This window comes from Accipiter gentilis, chromosome 10 (assembly GCF_929443795.1).
Source record: "Accipiter gentilis chromosome 10, bAccGen1.1, whole genome shotgun sequence".
Taxonomy (NCBI): Eukaryota; Metazoa; Chordata; class Aves; order Accipitriformes; family Accipitridae; genus Astur; species Astur gentilis.
Window position 1 is genome coordinate 23,327,969 of NC_064889.1, and position 18,371 is coordinate 23,346,339.

The following is an 18,371-nucleotide window of genomic DNA, read 5'->3' on the forward strand; positions in this document are numbered from 1 at the left end:
AAAGGCCAGCAGAGCTGCTTCTCTGGCCTGTCACTGCTCCATGCAGAGGAGCAGTGTGATTTACCCTGGCTGCTTTCTTCCCCAGCTGCCGTGAGAATGATACATGTCTCACAGTTGGTGCTTTCATCTGGTAGTTTGTAATGGAGATAATTGCCTGCCCTCATACTGAGAATAACCTGTAGTAGCAGACAAAGATATTGGCTTCGGTGATAGACCCAAATCTATACAATACTATTTAATCTTCTTAGGGATTGCAGGTATTAAACGGGATTGGCCATTCCACCAGTAATATGTCCTTCACACCTGACCCTCTCTTGTATTAGAACTCCGCCAGCAGAGGCATCGTGAAAATGGGATCATTTTCATCTGCGTCTCTCTGCAACAGCATCTCCCATCTGGCTGTTAAGTATCAAAGAAGCTTCCAGCACTACATTCAACCCTTGGTACTCTTCTTCCTCTCGGACAGCATCTTTGGAAGGTAAGCTGTGGAGGTTTGTTTGATTGCTTCAGGTCTGTCATAACTGAGACAGTCCCACAAGTGAGGAGTTAATCAGGAGTTGACCTGTAAGAGAACTGCTAAACTTGCAAGACTAGAGCAACTGTTCTTTGCTGAGGCTGATGGTCAGGTATTGTGAAAGCCTGGAGAGCTCTTACAATGGATCCTAGCTTTGGATATGTTTCTGCAGGCAAAAGGTCTTTTAAGCAGCTCATTTTGGAAGGGAGAAGTAAAAAACAGCATTTAAATGGAGTGTGTGCATATATCTTCTGTTCTCTCTGTGTCATTCTTTTTACTCTTTTATCTTTGTTAGGAAGGGTTGTTTTCTAATAATGTGCAATTTGTTATACGTATTACGCAGTTCTGCCATATGCATGTTTATGGTTTTTTTTACATATAAAAAGCAAAGCTTATATCATCTATTTATCTAGGTACTCCCATGACCCTCTATTACTGTTGCCTTAGTGATCCTCCCAACTATTTAAAAGAAGATAATAATGCCTGTCTTGCAAGAAATTTAGGCTGATTACTTCACTGGGTGTTATGCAAGAGGGTAAGTGTGTGATAACTTGCATGAAGAGCTTATCTGAGAATGGCTTACAAAACTATGATTCACATCCAGCTCAAGAATAACATAATATTCGCACTTGGGGCGGGGAGGGGGGGGAATCCATGAAAAGAGATATCTAAGGTAAAACATTCAAGCAGTGCTGAAGGCTAAAACCTGTCCAGCCCCAAATCACTGTCTCCATACTGTCACAGCCACAGGCTCTGTCACTCTGGCATTTACAATTTCTCTCTCTTTCTAAATGCTGTTCAAATAATCATGCAAGATATGCTAATAATCCCCTAATAAAAGGTGTGATTACAATTCCACTTTGCCAGTTCTGATTTCTGCAGAAAGGCTTGAAAAGATGTAGTCATAGAAACAAATGGATGCTCAGTACCCTCAGTTTTACTAAGACCAAGTCTTCCTCATGCTCTCCTCAAACTGAAAGAAAAAAGCTCACCATTGCTTGGTTTGTATTCTGTGAGAACGCAAGGCTGGAGAGCCACGAAGCAGCATGGCTGGGAACTATCAAGCAGTTTTTGTTCTCCTGTTGAGGTTACTTAGGTGAATAACTGGTCTGTTAGGAGGGAGTTTTTAACAGCATGATCTTGTCCTCAGGGTGTCATCTTTTCTAGCAATTTAAAGTTGGTTCCTTGACAGAAGCCATATCCTCTCCTCCTGCAGAACACTGACCCAATTGTTAATATTACAGAACAACAACTGGACTCAAGTGAAGACACAAGCCTTAATAGCTCCTGGATGTGGCCATTAGGTGGAATCAGAATTCAGCTCAGATTGGACTATCATGGCCAACTCCTCTCTATTAAGACAAACCTTTTATTATTAATCAGCATAGCCTACTGTCATAAAAAAAAAGACTGAAACCTGAATCTAGATCTGCCTTTACTCATTTAAGTCCATTTCTTTTTTTTTGAAAAATAGAAAAAGCAGTCAGTGATGTTACCCAAATGGTGGAAAGTTGCAGTACTTTATTTTTTACACTAGATTTTCTTTTGCAGGCTTCTACACTTTGTGTCATGCAGTTTCACTCCTGATGCTTAAGATCAGCTAGAAACTCCAATGGTGAACATAAGTGCAAATTGCTGATCAAGGGAAGTCTTCAGTGGCTTCTGGACACAGCTCTGACTTTGGAACCTTTAGGAAATGCATTTACCACGGAGAAGGCGGCTACAACAGAACCGAATCTTTTTCTTGCTTGCCATAGTGTTGGTTCTCTCTCTTTATCAGCTCCAGTTCAGCCCCTCTGCCCTTCCAGCACCACACACAGCACCCCAACCCATGGACACTATCAAAGTGACCTCCAGGGACCGCTCCAGCAATAAGACTGCCGTAACAGGCAATGTCACAGCAGCACCCAAAATAAGGCACTGTGTATATGTGGATCCTGAGCCAACTGTGCCCATCACTACATCGGTGAATACAACACCACAGCAAGAAAATGTCAGTGAAAGCTACCCAGACGAAAAGCCACCATATGAGTCCAAAGGAGAATATCCTCAGGACCTATTCAGTGTGGAAGAACGCAGGCAAGGGTGGGTTGTACTTCACATCTTTGGCATGGTATATGTATTTGTGGCCTTGGCCATAGTGTGTGATGAGTATTTTGTCCCTGCTTTGGGAGTGATCACAGAGAAGTTGCAGATCTCTGAAGATGTGGCTGGAGCCACCTTCATGGCAGCAGGTGGATCAGCACCAGAACTCTTCACCTCCCTCATAGGTGTCTTCATCTCACACAGCAATGTGGGCATCGGTACCATTGTGGGCTCAGCAGTGTTTAATATCCTCTTTGTCATTGGCACCTGTGCCCTCTTCTCAAGGGAGATACTCTACCTGACATGGTGGCCCTTATTTAGAGACATCTCATTCTACATTGTAGACTTACTGATGCTCATCCTGTTTTTCCTAGACAGTGTCATTGATTGGTGGGAAAGCCTCCTTTTACTGACTGCCTATGCCACATACGTATTCACAATGAAACAGAACGTGTACCTAGAACAATGGGTGAAGCAGGAGCTGAACAAGAAGCTAAATGCTGTGCAGACAGCATCAGCAGAGCATACACGGAAGGTTGGTGTCCTTATTGTTCAGAGAGCAAGTTGGAAATAATTCATTCTAGTGTAAACCACAGAGGAAAACGGCATCTTCTTCTCAAAGTGCACAGTCAAACAAAACCTCAGAATACAGGTTATAAAATATGGGAAATGCAATCTTGATAGTAGAGAGTCTAAGAAATTAGAGAACACCACAAAAAGGGAGTTCTACCCTTCCAATTACTAAAGATACCAGCTGCAGTTGCTTACCTACTTTCAAAGACATGCATGGGATTTTGCTTATTTGGTTGTTGTAAAGGAGTTTCAATAAAGCCACAGGAAGACATTCTTAGTCTGCGAATAAGGTTGGACAACTTTGTGTTAAACAGGGGGAAAAAAGGCTTCTGTAAGAGGCACTGTCCAAGCCTCTTGCAGATGAGAGGTGTTGGAGGAAATTCTCTTTTCCCTTTCTGAAGCTAGGTGTGTTGCTAAGACACTGGTGGTATCACCTGTTACCTGATATGCAGCACAGAAAGGGATCTGGCAGCCATTGCCACGACTCTCAGTCAGCATGTGGCAACAAGATAGAAATGCCCAAATTCCATTTCCATGCACTGACCACAGCTCTGTGCGCTCAGAGATGATTCTGTATGCTGATGGTGCTCAGACAGGGAGTTTTGTGGCTGTAACTACATGCTCCAGATTTGAGACTAGGACCCTTCTTCACCCATTGTCTTTTGAAGGAGGAGTTGACTGCTTACACAAAGGCAGTATCTGAAGATGTCCCCAGAGCCAATTACCATTTCAGACTAGCAGGTCTAGCCAGGACATGGCCTCCAGGACAGTTGGGGCTTTGTCCTCCCAAATGTGCCTGCCCACTTGTTCCTTCTCTGTCCCTCCCCAACTCTCCTACTGCCTCTTTGTCCTCTTGACCTGTGCTACTGCCAACTGTCAAGCAGAAATCACTAGATTTCCAGTTGTCCTCTGGCTTTGGCATGCTTGGTTAGTCAGATGTGTGTCACTGGCACTCAAACATGCTTTGCCCCTTCTGATTTTGGCACTCCACATAATTTAAGGAAAGAAAGCAAGAGGGGTGAGGATAGTTGAGGTGGTGCAGAATCAAGAAAGTGCTTTTCTTTCCTCCTCCCAGTCTGTCTTTCAGCCAGCGCTCGTGGCTGGGAATCCTGAAAGCTCACGTGTTACATGTCAGTGGGATCCATGTGCAAGATACTGCAGCTATACACATACAACACTGTGGACATCACCAATCATCACAAATTGAATCCAACCCTTCAGGCTGAAGGAAAAAAAAAAACCAAACACACTTTAATTTTACAGAGAACTCTCACTAGTGTATAGTAGGATGACAGAGAGCTGCTGGACCTAACCGTTAGGAATAATAAATTACCTATATGGAAAGTAATACCTATCACTGGAAAAAACCACCCCTTTACACCTTCACTCTGCCTCTGCTGGAAAATAAGTAAGGATACAGATGCTTGGAAATGAAGTCTGGGGCTGTCTATATCTGCAGGAATCAGATGGTAAAGGCCATCTGAGTCCACCTCCGGGTACCTGCATCCTCACTGAGGAGCTGTAGGTAGAATCCTGTTTCTCTTGGAGGCCACATGGTTTCACAGAGAGCACATGGCTTCAGATCTTTCAGTAGCATCCGTGCGTAGTCATTTGTATTAGCTTTCTCACAGACAGTAGCCTGAAGAGCTATCATCCTGGAAAAACAGGGGAAGTGGTAGTGGTGTTTAATTATTTTTGGTTTTGCTTGCATGCAGAAAAGCAGTGGGGCAGTTGCAGATGATGGAACAAAGAAACCAACAGACGGGAGAAAGCTGCAGGTAGGTCTAAGCAACTTTACAGGGATCTGAAGTCGTTGTATTTTGAACCCCTCCCCATGTCAGGTTGTGAATAAGGTGTCAACTTCTGTGTCAGGAAACCTGGACCAAAACCTGCTTTGTGCAAAGAACCAGCCAGGCTTGGCACAATAGCCACAGCTTACTTAAGAGAACACCTGGCTGAGTTGTGTCCTCAAAGGAATTTTTATAAAAATTAAGAGACAGCTCAGGTTTCCTAAGTGGATTTGACTAGCAGAGTGCTATTCATTCTATGCTTTAAACAGGCATAGAGAAATTCAGAGCATGACTTTTCTTACCTGGTTTCATGGTCAATTTTCCTCCTGGGCTCCCAAAGCAGAGGTTGGTAAGGTCTGTCCTTGCCCGTAGCAAACACCTAAGAGCTCATTCCTCTGCTGCTGTTTAAATTGCTGACCCTTTGTCTTCCCCATGTAACCATTACACAGAGAGACCTAGCTGATGTAGTGGCTGCATACACAGATAACGTAACAGGTGTTAGCTACCTCACATGGATGCTGCTTGTTCCTCTATGCACTTAACCCACCTATTCTAACTAATATTCAGTCAAAAGCTCATTAGGACTCAGGTGCTGACTATAAGAACAGAGCACCAGAGCTATCAAGTTTAAGCCAGGACACCTGACATGACTGTAGCATTACCTTGTAACAGCATATAAATCTACACAGTTATTATCAAGTTTATGACTAAAAGTGCTGCATGCTTTGATTATTATAATTTATAATAATGTTGTATTGATGCTGAGTTCATGTGAGCCCATTGCATTTATCTAAGGACAGGTTGCCCTACTATCTCAAGACCATGTCTCTTGCTGTGAACAGTCAGTACTGACAACCACCCTGTGACCTTGAATGCAGAGGCTGTTTAAAATCCATACTGAGGCTGCTCCTTGTGTTGGGGTGATCAGACTCCATATAAATGCATCCTCAGGGCAGAGGTGAATGAATGGCGGAGATGTTTTGAGGAGGAATCTGCTATTAACTGCTGCATTGTACTTTTCCATAGCCTACATCAGCCTTACAGCGAGGCAGCAGCTCAGCCTCCCTACACAACTCTCAAATGCGCAGCACCATCTTCCAACTCATGATCCACACCCTGGACCCCCTAGCAGAAGGTGAGTGAATGCTCCATTTCTGAGGGACTTGGGTTTGCAGCCCTGAGCACAGAGCTGGGAATACAGCCTTTGCATGTCAGAGTATTGGGGATCAGCAGCTCATCCTTGAAATGCAGCTCTGAGTACCACAGATAGTGTTATGTGGGGGGAGCTCTGCAACAGTGGCTTGTACCCCTTCTGATTGCATGGCTAGCAAGGACGAACACCTCACATTTTGGCCTGCCATATCTACTTTGCCTGTGCCAAACTGGTTACTGCTGTGGTGGCAGCTGTTGCTTAAGGGGGGATGAAGGCACATGGAGCAGCTGCTGTTGCAGGCATCCCTGCAAACAGTGGCGGTCACTGCAGTCCCCCATTTTCTGTTCTCTTTCTGATAGCAGGGACAGCAAACATGAGTTGCAGGCTTACTCTGTCTCATGTCTCTGTCACACCTTCCTTCCTCTTCTTAGCTCAGACCTCACTCCAGCCTTGAAACAGCAGCATTCAGCGGTGACTATGTTTTCTAGAAAGAGCTGCTCAATCTATCAATCAGCCTCATTTATAATCGGAAAATGAACACAGGAAGAACTTGTTACCTATACACCCCCCAGCTGTGCACACAGCCCCTCACAAGGCATAAACCTGAAGAAGAGGTAAAAGAAGTTAAAACCTTGAAGAATTATCATTTTGATAGTGGTTAAAATCCCAGCTGAGGTCTAAAACACAGTATGTTTCAGTTATGATGGTTAAGCCAATCTGTACTTGATTTAGACCAACACTGAACACCTCTAAAAGTCCACCTGCAGCACTGTGGTATTACCACTGTCGTGGTAAGCTGTACCCACAGTACTTTGCAGGCAATGGGCCAAATCCCCATGGTCAAGGGCTGATCAGCTCAGGACTAAGAAGAGACACATTCTTTTAAACTGCCCAGAGTGCAGAGACGCCAGATCTCCAGACAGACCTGGGGTCTTTGTGCACAAACATTTAATGTGCTGCTTTGTATCAACTTAATACAATCAGTATGTGGAGGTTCATTTTCCAAGAAATGGTGAAGCATGTTAAAAAATACTTTTTTAGATATTCTTTCCAGCTCAGAACATGCCCTGCCCCTCCACTGCCCTACTTGTTCTAAAGAGATTATCTGTCTTCCATTCAAAGAGAGATTGAAGCTAAGCAGATCAACACCTCTCCTGTCTATCACAGAGGTTACAAAAAGGACTCTCCAGATCAAAATTGCAACTGCCCAAAGTGATCAAGGGAACAAAGGAGGCTTGATAAAGACAGCAAGACAGAGAAGTGTCTTATCTGATAGATTTTAGTGAAGGCACCCATCGTGTTACTCGCAGTAGCTTAACAAGAGCCAGACGCATCAGGGTTTGCTCTACTCCCCTTGCCTCCCATCCCCTGAAAAGGTGGTATCAACAGCACTGAAAACTTACAAGAGGACATGCTATTTATTTAGCATCAGAAAGTGCCAGACCTGAGGGACTGCTGTCCCTCAGAGACCCTTCAGCGCCATCTCATCCTTCCTGAACCTCTAAACGTCTTTGTGCAGCATCTGCCCACCCCAGGCCAGCACATGCTTGGCTTTCAGGTCCAGGCTGGTGCCCGGGTGAAACCCTGGGACCTCCGCAGTAGTTGTGGGGGCCTGAGGTTGCCGGTCCAGGCGAAGGAGAGTGCTTCAGTGCTGCCCCTGCCAGTTCAGCCCAGAATACACTGCTGGGAGGTTTCAATGCAGTTTTAAGCCACTGGCCTTGCTAAAGAAGCTGTTATTACCACGACTTGTGAATATTGAATAAACGGGACTGGAAGGTCAGTTTGGATCTTCTCTGAAAGACAACTTCCCCTCTGATCTCAGCTACGCAGTTTGAGTTACTGTCTCTGTATGCGGCCGCCACTAGATGGGAGTGTGACTATATGTACTTAAGCAAGTCTAATACAACAGGGACGATGTGAAGATGGGCTACAGTCTCTCCAAAAGGTAGTTATTTCTTAGACCCTTTACTATAATAATGCCATTGAGTTAAGGGCAAAACTTCTGCCCCACATACATGTCTGTTTCACTGAAAACTGCTAGAACAGAGACAGGTCCTTAGAAAAGATAATGATAAAGGAACTACTGATATTATAACGGCACAGCACTCAAAATCAAGGACCCCGTGTCCCAGGTCTTGTGTATCTTGTAGGAGACACTCCTTACCCTGATAAATTCATACCTAAAGAAAGGGAGTCTTGAGAAAAGGAGTAATTTATGAATAGAATGAGAAACTCAAGTGCCTTGAGGATCTTGGCCGAAAAGATGAAGTGACTTCCCCAGGATGATTCTGAAAAAGGATTTGAACCCACCAAGGCATATCAGGACTGCAAGCTCAGCCTTTGTGTTAATAGTACTGCAGCACTTTAGTACCCTCAGGACAGCTGGGCGCCTAGTTCCCACTGATCACCAACAAAGTCCTTGTCTCTGCAGTGTGTGCAGCACTGTCTGTACCAGACACATTTCTGTAATTAGGTTGTAACATAAAAGATGATCCCAAAGCAATTTATCTTTCCTCAAGGGTCCTTGTTCCTTCTTGCCAATGCCTGTAGCGTCAGCACTTAGAGGCCGTGGTAAAGAACACTCTACAAAAGAAAAAGGTTGCCAACTATTGCTCAGCAGTTCCTAACTTAACCTACTGAAATTGGGATCTCTGCAGGGTTTCCTTCTTTCTGCTGCAGTTGCATTTCATTTGGGCAGCACAGAGGCAGTTTCAGGGCAGCAAGGGTCCAAAATGTGGAAAACCTGCCAGCACTGGACCTCCAAAACCAACTTCCAGAGGCAGAGGTCTTAGAGATACAGTAGAAGTCTGAAATACAAACTTTGTTTCACTGTTCCTAGTGCAACACCCCTTGTGTGAAACAAAATTTCTCATTTGAACAGTGTTTTAAGTTCAGAATGTTTGTGGTTTTCTTTTTGTATTGGGAAGGGATCATTACTTAAGTCTCTGTCTACAGGAGACTAGGTGTTTTACTTTAGAAGTTCTAACATTGACATTGCATCCTGAATTACATTTTTAATAGAAACTTTTATTTTCAAAGTGCCTTTTTTTTTTTTTAATTTAATTGAGGAATTTCTAGCAGCTGTGGTCTTTTCCCCACTTTCTCTGAAAGTGTGTAGAAGCAGAGCGTGAGATCTCTTCAGCATCTTCCAGTTAGACACAAGAGGGAACTGTTGGGGAATTAAAGGGAGCAAGGATTTTGGAAAGACTGAGGAACCCTCTCATTTCTGAATCTCCAGTCTTACCATCAGATTATTCTTTAAACTCTAGCCATACATGGAAGAAGACAGAAGCCTGCTTTTACTTTTGAATGAAGAAAAAGGCTCCAGCAGCAAGGTTGTCAGAGCTGTCTACCTTCAGTATGCCTCAGTTAACAAGCTAATGATTTTGGAAATTAGACCAGAATAGAGCAGCAGGCAGTGTTGCAGGCTAGAGTTGAGCTAGAAGACTGAAGGCAGCTGTAGTTTCTCCTTGCTTCATTAGCATTCAATCATTTGTTTTAAGAGAATCATGATACAAAGGGACAAAAGGAATCATCAGGGTTTTATTTTTAGTTCCACTTTTAGACAGCAGAATCTCCAAATTCTCCAGGTTCATGCCAAATTTTAATGAAAAAAATCCTTCCTGCTGTTCATGTTCTAAGTTAGTCCTGCTAGATTAAATACTAGAGCCAAAGAATTAATTAAAGATAAGCGCCAAACTCAAGGCAGAAGCTCAGCTGCCACTTTAAAGCCAGCCTGAATGCTGTTAATCCCTAGGACAGGAATCTTCCTGAAGAGCATCTCGGGGCCCCTGGACACAGATAAGTCCTGTGTGACGGGCTCTCAGACCGGGGGCAGAGTTACCAGCAGCGAGTGCCCCAGGGGACTGCAGTCCCGCAGTGAGAGGGCAGCCCGATGCAGCACCGCACACCCCACAGGGCGAGCACTCTGGCCTGCTCAGCTAATCCCCAGCACTAGCACGGGCTGAGCTGACAGATATCCTTCCTCCCCATGCTGACCTGCAGATCTGGCCAGCTTACAGCCAGCTCTTCCTCCAATCTTGGTTCGTGCTGCATGAAATGTGTCAGAGGAATTAACACCTTTTTAAATGAGACTGATCTCATGAGAACTGGATAGTGGCCTGGACCTAATCTGTTTAGCCTGACAGAGAGATGCTCACAGGCTCTGCTTGGGTCAGTGCTCACAGCTTGCAGCCTAGGTGAGGGCAGGAAGCCAGGAGCTTGAATTTATATAATCTCCTTCAGGCTGAGCCTGACTGCCCTGACCCTGCTGACAGAAGCTTTTGCAACAGCTTCTAGGAAAAGCTGAACAGAAAGATGCATTGCGGGGTGGTTAGAGGAGGCTGGGAGCAAAAGGTCACCTCTTCATTGCCCTGCGCTGATGGGTATGCTTGTGCTTAGCATCAGCAGAGGGGGAACGAAACAAAGTGCTTCGCATCCCCTCTGGTAGGTTTCAATATTGACAAGGAGCATGGAAGACTCAGGTTCTTTAGTGCTAGCCATCTTTTCAAAGAAGAGCTCATAATTTCATCTCTGTCCAGCCATTCCAGTGTTCAGTGGAAATCCCAGTTGATAAAAAATGTTTCTGTCAGATGGTAACAGGAATCTCACCAGAATAGGACTCGTCCCCAGAGGCCTTAATGTTTGAGCCAGTCCCAGCTGTTGGACATATACTAGAGTCTACTGATTTTCACAAGGTTCAGCTCAGAACGGTAGATCTGCCTGCGTGGCTCATGGCCTTGGATCTGCTATTTCTGACTCAGTATCACGGTGATGAATAAAGTGGCAGGGCCCTGCCCTTGAGGCAAATGACAACAGCACATTCTGTCTGCATAGCCAACAGTACAGTAGATTAAAATCAGTGTGATAAAACTTTCAGAGGAAATTAATTTACAGCCCTGTCCACTAGCCAAGCATAGCATGGCCAATTTCTTGTGGCTACTGTCCATGTGCAAACCCTGTGACCCTCGGCTTAGTTGTTGGGTAGGCAGCTCAGCAGAGGATACAGGTTAGAGCAAAATGAGGCTTTTATTTGAGCCCATGGGTTGCTCACTTTCAGTGAGAGGAGGAGTTAAGATATTTGAGCACAATACCTAACTCTGGAGACACACACAGAGTTTTACAGTTCACTGTAAGACAATAATAAAGCAGCTCAGCTGAGCAGAGCATGGTTTACAGTGGAAGAAGTCCTCAGCAGTCCCAGAAATACAGTACTGGACACCGCACTGCTGAAGATGATCTCTTGGGTAGCCTGGGCCATGTTGAACCTGGATACCAGGAATTTAGATCAACTGCAGCAGAGGAGACACTCATGTATACTTAGAGAAATCAATCATTTTCTGGATAACTAGAACATAAAATGTTTTTATTTCTCCATACCATCAGGTCACCAGGCTGCAAGCAGCACAGTAAAGCCTCTTCAACAGCCACATGGCAGAAGGAAGGTGTCATTTTTAGCTTGCGCATCATCTAGCCTGAAAAAAATCAACAGTCCTTTGGGAACAAAATAATATTGCATTGAAACTCCTCCTCTGTTCTTTCTGCAGTTGCTTCCTATGAAGTACAGATATCCCCTCTGTTACTGACCTGGAAAAGATTGCTCTTCCCTCTGGCTTCTCTTTTAAATATGAAAGTATTGGTTACATGTCAAATTGCTGGCATAATTATCATAGTACTAAGCATTTAAATGTATTTAAATGCTTAGCTCTTATAAGAGCTATGATCAGCTAGCAGCAGCCAAAACCTAGGGCCACAGCCAGCAGGACAATTCACAAGTCAGTGTCGACTGCAATACATGCAAGAGGAAAGGGACGAGAGTGTGTGTGTGTCGGGGGGGAGGCAGGTAAAGGGAGCTTTGCATAGCTGACAGCTGCTGACAAAGGTATCCTTCTAATCCACAGCAAAATTTAAAGACAGGGTTGACATCCTGAGCAACATAGCCAAGGCCAAAGCAGAGACTCTAGCTGGACAAGGATCAAAACCAGAAGGTGAGTCCAAGAAGAGTTTGCCTTGTTTTGCACTGCAATCCCTCACCTTCCCAGCACTCAATACCCAAGGGCTGGCAAAGAAACACCATGGTCTAACACAAATTTTCTGTTATTACTGGTCACAGATAGCTTCTATAATAATGCAGCAGAAACCAATCAATATACGCTAACAGTGGGCAATAAAAGCCATCCCCACAGGAGTGTAGGAGTGGTTAGTGAGATAGCATCCAAACAGGAAGTGCTACAAGGATGTAGTGTAAATTGCCACCAGAAGGGTGGAAGAGGGGAAATCAGGCCATTACAGACAACAGTTGGGTGCTGCTATGCCTCTGATCTTTGGTAGACCCTGCAAATGAGGCGTTCATTAGAACAAAGAACCTTCATTTTAGCTTGGAAATTTGGCATGCTTGCAGAAGAGTATGAAAGATTCCTCCGGAGAGAAAAGCTGCACTGACTTTGTCTATAACAATTCTAAGGGTCTGTGCATCCTCCTTTTTAACAGGTTTTGGTTTTTCTATATCACTACTGACACACAGGCTTTCTGAGCTGATTCAGAAGCAGCAGCTAGCCTGTGCTACAACATGGGTCTGTGCTGTCAGTGATGCTGGAGATTCTGGAAAACAAGCAGACTTTTGTATGGGAGGTCCCACCTCCACAAGCACCCTGCTGCAGTACAGCAGTCACCCGAGCACTTCACAACATTGAGCCTCACCTATGTGAATGAGACCAGACTTGAGGAAAATACTGTTTAAGAAACAAGTAAATTCTTGGTGCAAGTTATCAACACCACATTGACTTCACTATGAATTTTCACCCCATGACGTGTTCCACAAACTTTGTTGGTGCATAGTTAGAGCTGTGCGCATTCCAAAAGCATTATCGCTCTGTCTCCCGCTTTGGGCTGAAGGTATCCCAGGTGAACTCTCCTATGGCGTGGTTTAAGAAATCCCAAAAGGCACTCACTGAAAACATGCATTTCTAAAAACCTCCCTTCTAGACTCGCTCCCTAGTGCAGCTGTGAGGCACTGTACTGGATCAGCTTACCCAGTTCAGGATAAGATACCCTGTAATACCCCATCCTGGTACAATTCATGGGATAACACAGTCCTACTGACTTGACAGGCTTGACTGTATGGAGGGGATCCCCTAACCTAAATTGCAGCATTCTGAAAAGGGCCCTTGCTATGACTAAGCAGAGAATCAGGCACTCCCTCTCACTTCTGCTCTGTTATCCGTATTTGTATGCTATTCTGTACAGAGTTTTCTGTGTTCCTCTTGGCTACACAGGTTAACACAGACAGGAACAGCACAGAGGACATTGCAGTTATTTCCCTGTATGTGTCAGCACTTTTCTATTTGCATTTGAATACCTACCGAATGATTAGGGATTAAAGTCTGGCAGCACCTAACAGTCATTTCTCAGAAGCCTCAAAGAACATCAGTTCCCTGGAGAACACCATGCTCTGCTAAGAAAAAAGGGGAAGCAAATCTTTACACCCTTTCTGGCTTTTAAGAATGGCTTTAATAAGATCTTCAGAATCCACACTGAAACCATGAAACACTCATCAACTGTAGATCAGATAATTAGCATTTCCCTGTTGTTATGCATGTGCCTCTTACAGCAGTTTCAGACAGAAGGTCATAGGAGCATCAAGGTATCATTCTATGCCAGGTGGGCCAGATTCTGCCCAGCTTTTACTAATCACAATCCACAGAAGACAGAAGGGACAAACAGAAAATCTAAGCAATCAGACTGCATTTAACATGAAATCTCACGCATTTTTGTAGGAAGCTCAAAACTTGCTGCTGAGCAAGGGGAAGGCTACCTGATACTAACATGACTGAAACCAGTATTCCTTCTTATCACTTTTAGCAGAAGAGGAAAAGGCAGCACCAAGCACCATTCAGGTAACTCCTGCCAGCGATTCTGAACCCAGCAAAGACAAACAGAAGGCAGATGTACCCCAAGGCGGAGAGGTATTTAAATAAGCATCATAGGCAATAAGCGCTCAGTCCAGGCCAAACTTCCCATGTACTTTCCTTCTTCCCTCTCCAGAGCTTTTGGGATAGGACCCAACCCATTTCCCATAGCTGGCAACTATAAATAGACTCTGTGTGTAGTAACGAGATATATTAAGGTGTTAGCTGAAGCCTTTTGGCTTACAAACACAAATCAGGTCCAAAATATGACACCAACTGGTACTGTAATTTGGCTGTTCTGATGAGGAAAGGTTTTCCAAGGACAGAAAATATATGTTTCATTTGTGTCAAAACCCTGTCTAACAGTTGGTTCTAGTTAATGGATATAAATTAGTTAACATAATACACAGGCACTGAGATAGAGCATGCCTGGATTTGTCCCACAATAGCAAGATGTGGGTTGTGGATGCCCTCAGCCATGTTACAAATGTGACCTCTGCCATGGCAAGGCCATGGTGAATAAACACTGTGCAGCTCGTTAGTGCGAAAACATACTGGGGTTTGGTTTTTTTTTTCTGCTCTACAGCCCTCTTCAGACAGTGATACGTCAGAAGACAGCAGCTCTGAGAGTGAGGAAGACAGTGATGATGACAGCACAGAAAATGATGAAAATGATGAGCCATTATCTCTTGAATGGCCAGAAACTAGGAAAAAACAAGCAATTTACCTTTTCCTCTTTCCCATTGTCTTTCCTCTCTGGAGCACTATGCCTGATGTTAGAAACCCAGTAAGAATCTGTCTTCCTTCTGCTACTGGATTTATTAACTGAACTATAGATTTCCTCTTGGCAAGAGCCCCCAGTTCTACTTTTCCATGTCTAGAGTCTTTGCATACTTAAAGTGCTGTTAATGCTGCAAGGAGTGGGACAGGTGCCCCACCTGCAGCATAACATAGTTCCAGAGACTTAATTTAATAAACCCCAAAAGACTAGCAACTACTGGTCATCTAATCAAGCTGACAAAAAAATACATAGAATTAAAGAGACCAGGGTCCATGTTAAAGCAATTGATTGCAGTGAAGTGTATCAGGTGAATAATTTTCACTGGGGATTGTTAACTTTCCTGAAACTTCTGCTTGTTTTTCTTTTCAAACTTGATTTTAACAGGACTCCAAAAAATTCTTTGTCTTCACATTTTTTGGATCCATCGTGTGGATTGCTGTATTCTCTTACCTCATGGTGTGGTGGGCTCACCAGGTGAGGGGTTTATTTTCTCTCTGCAAACAAGACCATTTCAGAACAAGTAGATGGAGAGAGAGGGAACAGTGTCACTGTGGCATTTTATCTGATGAATTACAGCTGCAGTCATCTATCAAAACAGTAGAAACTTTGTTTTGTTAGAACCCAAAAGGGAATTTCAATTTCATTCTTTTCAATTTGACAAAGAGTCATTCTTTTTTAAGAGCTTCCAAGGCAACTTGCACATCAGTGAAAGGAAAAGTGCCGTCAAGATTTATCTTAATGCTGCCTTTTCGTTGATGAATGCTTCTGTGCAGAACATAATTATCCCTTACCTAATTAAAATTCTAGGAAAATACAGGTTCTGATTCTGGAAGCTGCTAAATGATCGCAACTCCCATTGCCTTAATGTTCACCTGGTATTCTGGGAAATAATACTTGCATCTTGTAGAATGAGAATTTGTATTTAGTGATATATTGCACATTCACAGTATAGTTGATCATGCTGTAAATCTAAAGACTGTCATTTCCCAAAGCTCTCAGATCATACATAGCTGATGTTAAATTTGGAGAGGGAAAGGTAGAAAACATACAGAAGACATGAACTTAGGACAGAACAGTTGCATTGTAACTGCCTTGACCTTGCTTAGTCTGGGCAACACTATGATCAGATGCCCTCTACAGCATAGAACAAATCCGAGATCAACATACGCTATGAAATTTAGCTTTTTATCCTATAAAGCAGAAAAATACTACCATGTTTAAGGGGATTCAGAATATTTAACTCGAATACGGCACAAAGCCTAGAAGACTGCACAGAGTAATTAAATTCCATGTTCCAAAACTAACTGCCCTACCCAACTTCCTTTATGTGTAATTAGGTCGGTGAAACAATTGGGATATCAGAGGAAATTATGGGGTTAACCATACTGGCAGCAGGAACATCAATCCCTGACCTTATCACCAGTGTCATCGTTGCACGGAAAGGCTTAGGTGACATGGCCGTCTCCAGTTCCGTAGGCAGCAATATCTTTGATATCACTGTTGGGTGAGTATTAGTTCAATGCCAAAAGATGCATTTCTTCTGAAATACAAAGCTAGCTGGTTTTATTCCAAACACTGTCCTAATTAATTTCATTTTAGCTGTAATTAAATGAAGGCAACCAGTTACCCAGCCGGAAAAGACAGACTTTTATAACTTAGTCCACCATCTTCACCTGATTTTGAAACAACATAAAACTACTGATTTTTCCAAGACAAAAATGCAACAAATCTTTGGCTAACATCAAAGACTTACAGACAGCATACTTATCTAGTCACTCAGAGACATTCAGGTCCTACCCAATCAAGGCTCAGTATCTGTGCCTGAATCTTTCATCAATAAAGCATCAGGACTTACTTTATTATAGCATGCTGAAACACTTAATTCATAGGTATTACTTTAGAAACCCTTTTAGATTCTTGGATTGCGTTATGATAATGCAAGTATTATCCAAATGCAATTTTTGACATGAAGCTCATCAATTTTAGATTTATGCTGAGTTATACTGAATGCAATCATGCATCTTTTTTCTGTAGCAGCTTGGAAAAATTGCATAGTTATGATGCAGAAAATGAACTGCCTTAAAACATTCATTTCAATTACTTTTCTTTTACTTGCAGTTTGCCAGTTCCTTGGTTCCTTTATTCTGTCTTCAATGGACTCAGTCCAGTTGCAGTCAGTAGCAATGGTTTGTTTTGTGCAATTGTTCTCCTTTTTCTCATGCTTCTATTTGTGATTATCTCAATTGCTGTATGTAAATGGAAAATGAACAAACTACTGGGGTTCACTATGTTTGCTCTTTACTTTGTATTTTTGATCATCAGTGTCATGTTAGAAGACAAGATCATATCCTGCCCAGTATCTGTATGACATTTGGACACTTCATGATGTATGTACACATACATAAAAATTAAAAGGGGTTTAAGGTAGCAATTGTTCTACTGAAAAAAGCAACAGAATTATAACGTACTTACTGAAAATAAAATATCTTCACCATACTGGAAAAAAACCCCAAAACTCAAGTGGTATGTCAGCCTCTACTATTTTTGTTTAGGATCAGAAAAGATCAAATAATGAAGTGACCAACATCAAATAACATACATGTTTAGGCATTCATGGAAAAGCTGATAGGAGTTAGATGCATGAAGTTTTCAGTATGGCTGATCCCCTCAAGTTAATGGAGCTAATTTTCAGCACAGAATATTTTCAGAAACACACTCTTAGTAATCTGCTCAAACTCACTGAAATCAATGAGCTGTACTTCAGCGGGAACAGAATCAGACCTCTATGGCTTGCCTTTACAGAACTACTCTGCTTAAAATAATTGTGTGGACACACATTCTGCATCTCAGAAGCGAACTCCCTCAAATTGCATATAAGCAATGAGCACAGCGGTTCCTGAGGTTTGTGCTGCAGCTAGTTTGCCGTGACTTCCCTATGCAGAAGTAGTTTTCATCCTTTCAGTGAATGCCACTATAAAACATCTACAACCAGTCCTCTACACATACTTCTGAGAAAATGTGATGCACTTCAGAAAAAATGCTTTTTGCTGGCCCTCTTAAAACTGTGGGAAATGTAATACTAAGGTTTTTCAAGGAAAAAGCAAAGCAGTAAGAGTTATTTCTACATGCAGAACACAGGATTTGAGAGTCGCAGAGCAATCCTGAAAGCTATCCATATGGCTCCTTTTAAATCTGTATCTGATCTTGCAATACAATCCCTGAAATTTATGGTAAGTGCCAGCATACAAATGTCATTTCATATGGATTTACCTCTTACTGTAAGAAGAACTGGGGTTAGAATACCACATTACCACTAATAAAAACTAAAACCAGGAATCAGAAATACTGCAACAAGAGGTTGAACTGCTTGAGTTTTGTTTTCAGCCCGACACTAATCTCTGAAATTCTCAGATTGTATCCAGCACTAATTCTTGTTGTCTTTTACTTAATCACTATGAAATAATGCCACTGACATCAACTATCAACAAACCTGAAAGGTTTAATGTTAACAGTAACTCATGTGAGCAAACAATGTAGTTGAGTTGCAGACATTTCTGTCATTCTAATC

General features: G+C 42.9%; 1 protein-coding gene across 4 annotated transcripts; it reads left to right on the forward strand.

The window, feature by feature from the left end:
• The first annotated feature begins 306 nt into the window (after nucleotides 1–306).
• Nucleotides 307–18,303, forward strand: SLC24A1 (solute carrier family 24 member 1). Of its 4 annotated transcripts, none has more exons than XM_049813229.1 (11): nucleotides 307–478; nucleotides 928–1,049; nucleotides 2,066–3,134; nucleotides 4,888–4,950; nucleotides 5,989–6,097; nucleotides 12,016–12,102; nucleotides 13,979–14,079; nucleotides 14,609–14,809; nucleotides 15,188–15,277; nucleotides 16,141–16,307; nucleotides 16,922–18,303. In XM_049813229.1, the coding sequence occupies exons 3-11, from the start codon at nucleotides 2,211–2,213 to the stop codon at nucleotides 17,169–17,171; spliced, it is 1,992 nt and encodes a 663-aa protein (XP_049669186.1). In that variant the 5' UTR covers nucleotides 307–478; nucleotides 928–1,049; nucleotides 2,066–2,210; the 3' UTR covers nucleotides 17,172–18,303. The 4 variants fall into 4 exon arrangements, with proteins under 4 accessions (XP_049669186.1, XP_049669188.1, XP_049669185.1 ...); XM_049813231.1 differs by lacking the exon at nucleotides 928–1,049 and having other exon boundaries at nucleotides 2,066–2,599; nucleotides 2,978–3,134; XM_049813228.1 differs by lacking the exon at nucleotides 928–1,049.
• The last annotated feature ends 68 nt before the right edge of the window (nucleotides 18,304–18,371 follow it).

Excerpts from the sequence above, each read along its gene's own strand:
- SLC24A1 (XM_049813229.1), top strand. The coding sequence starts at position 2,211 with ATGCATTTACCACGGAGAAGGCGGCTACAACAGAACCGAATCTTTTTC. Across the intron at positions 6,098-12,015 it reads CCTGGACCCCCTAGCAGAAG|CAAAATTTAAAGACAGGGTT; the intron begins GTGAGTGAATGC and ends TCTAATCCACAG. Across the intron at positions 14,810-15,187 it reads TGCCTGATGTTAGAAACCCA|GACTCCAAAAAATTCTTTGT; the intron begins GTAAGAATCTGT and ends TGATTTTAACAG.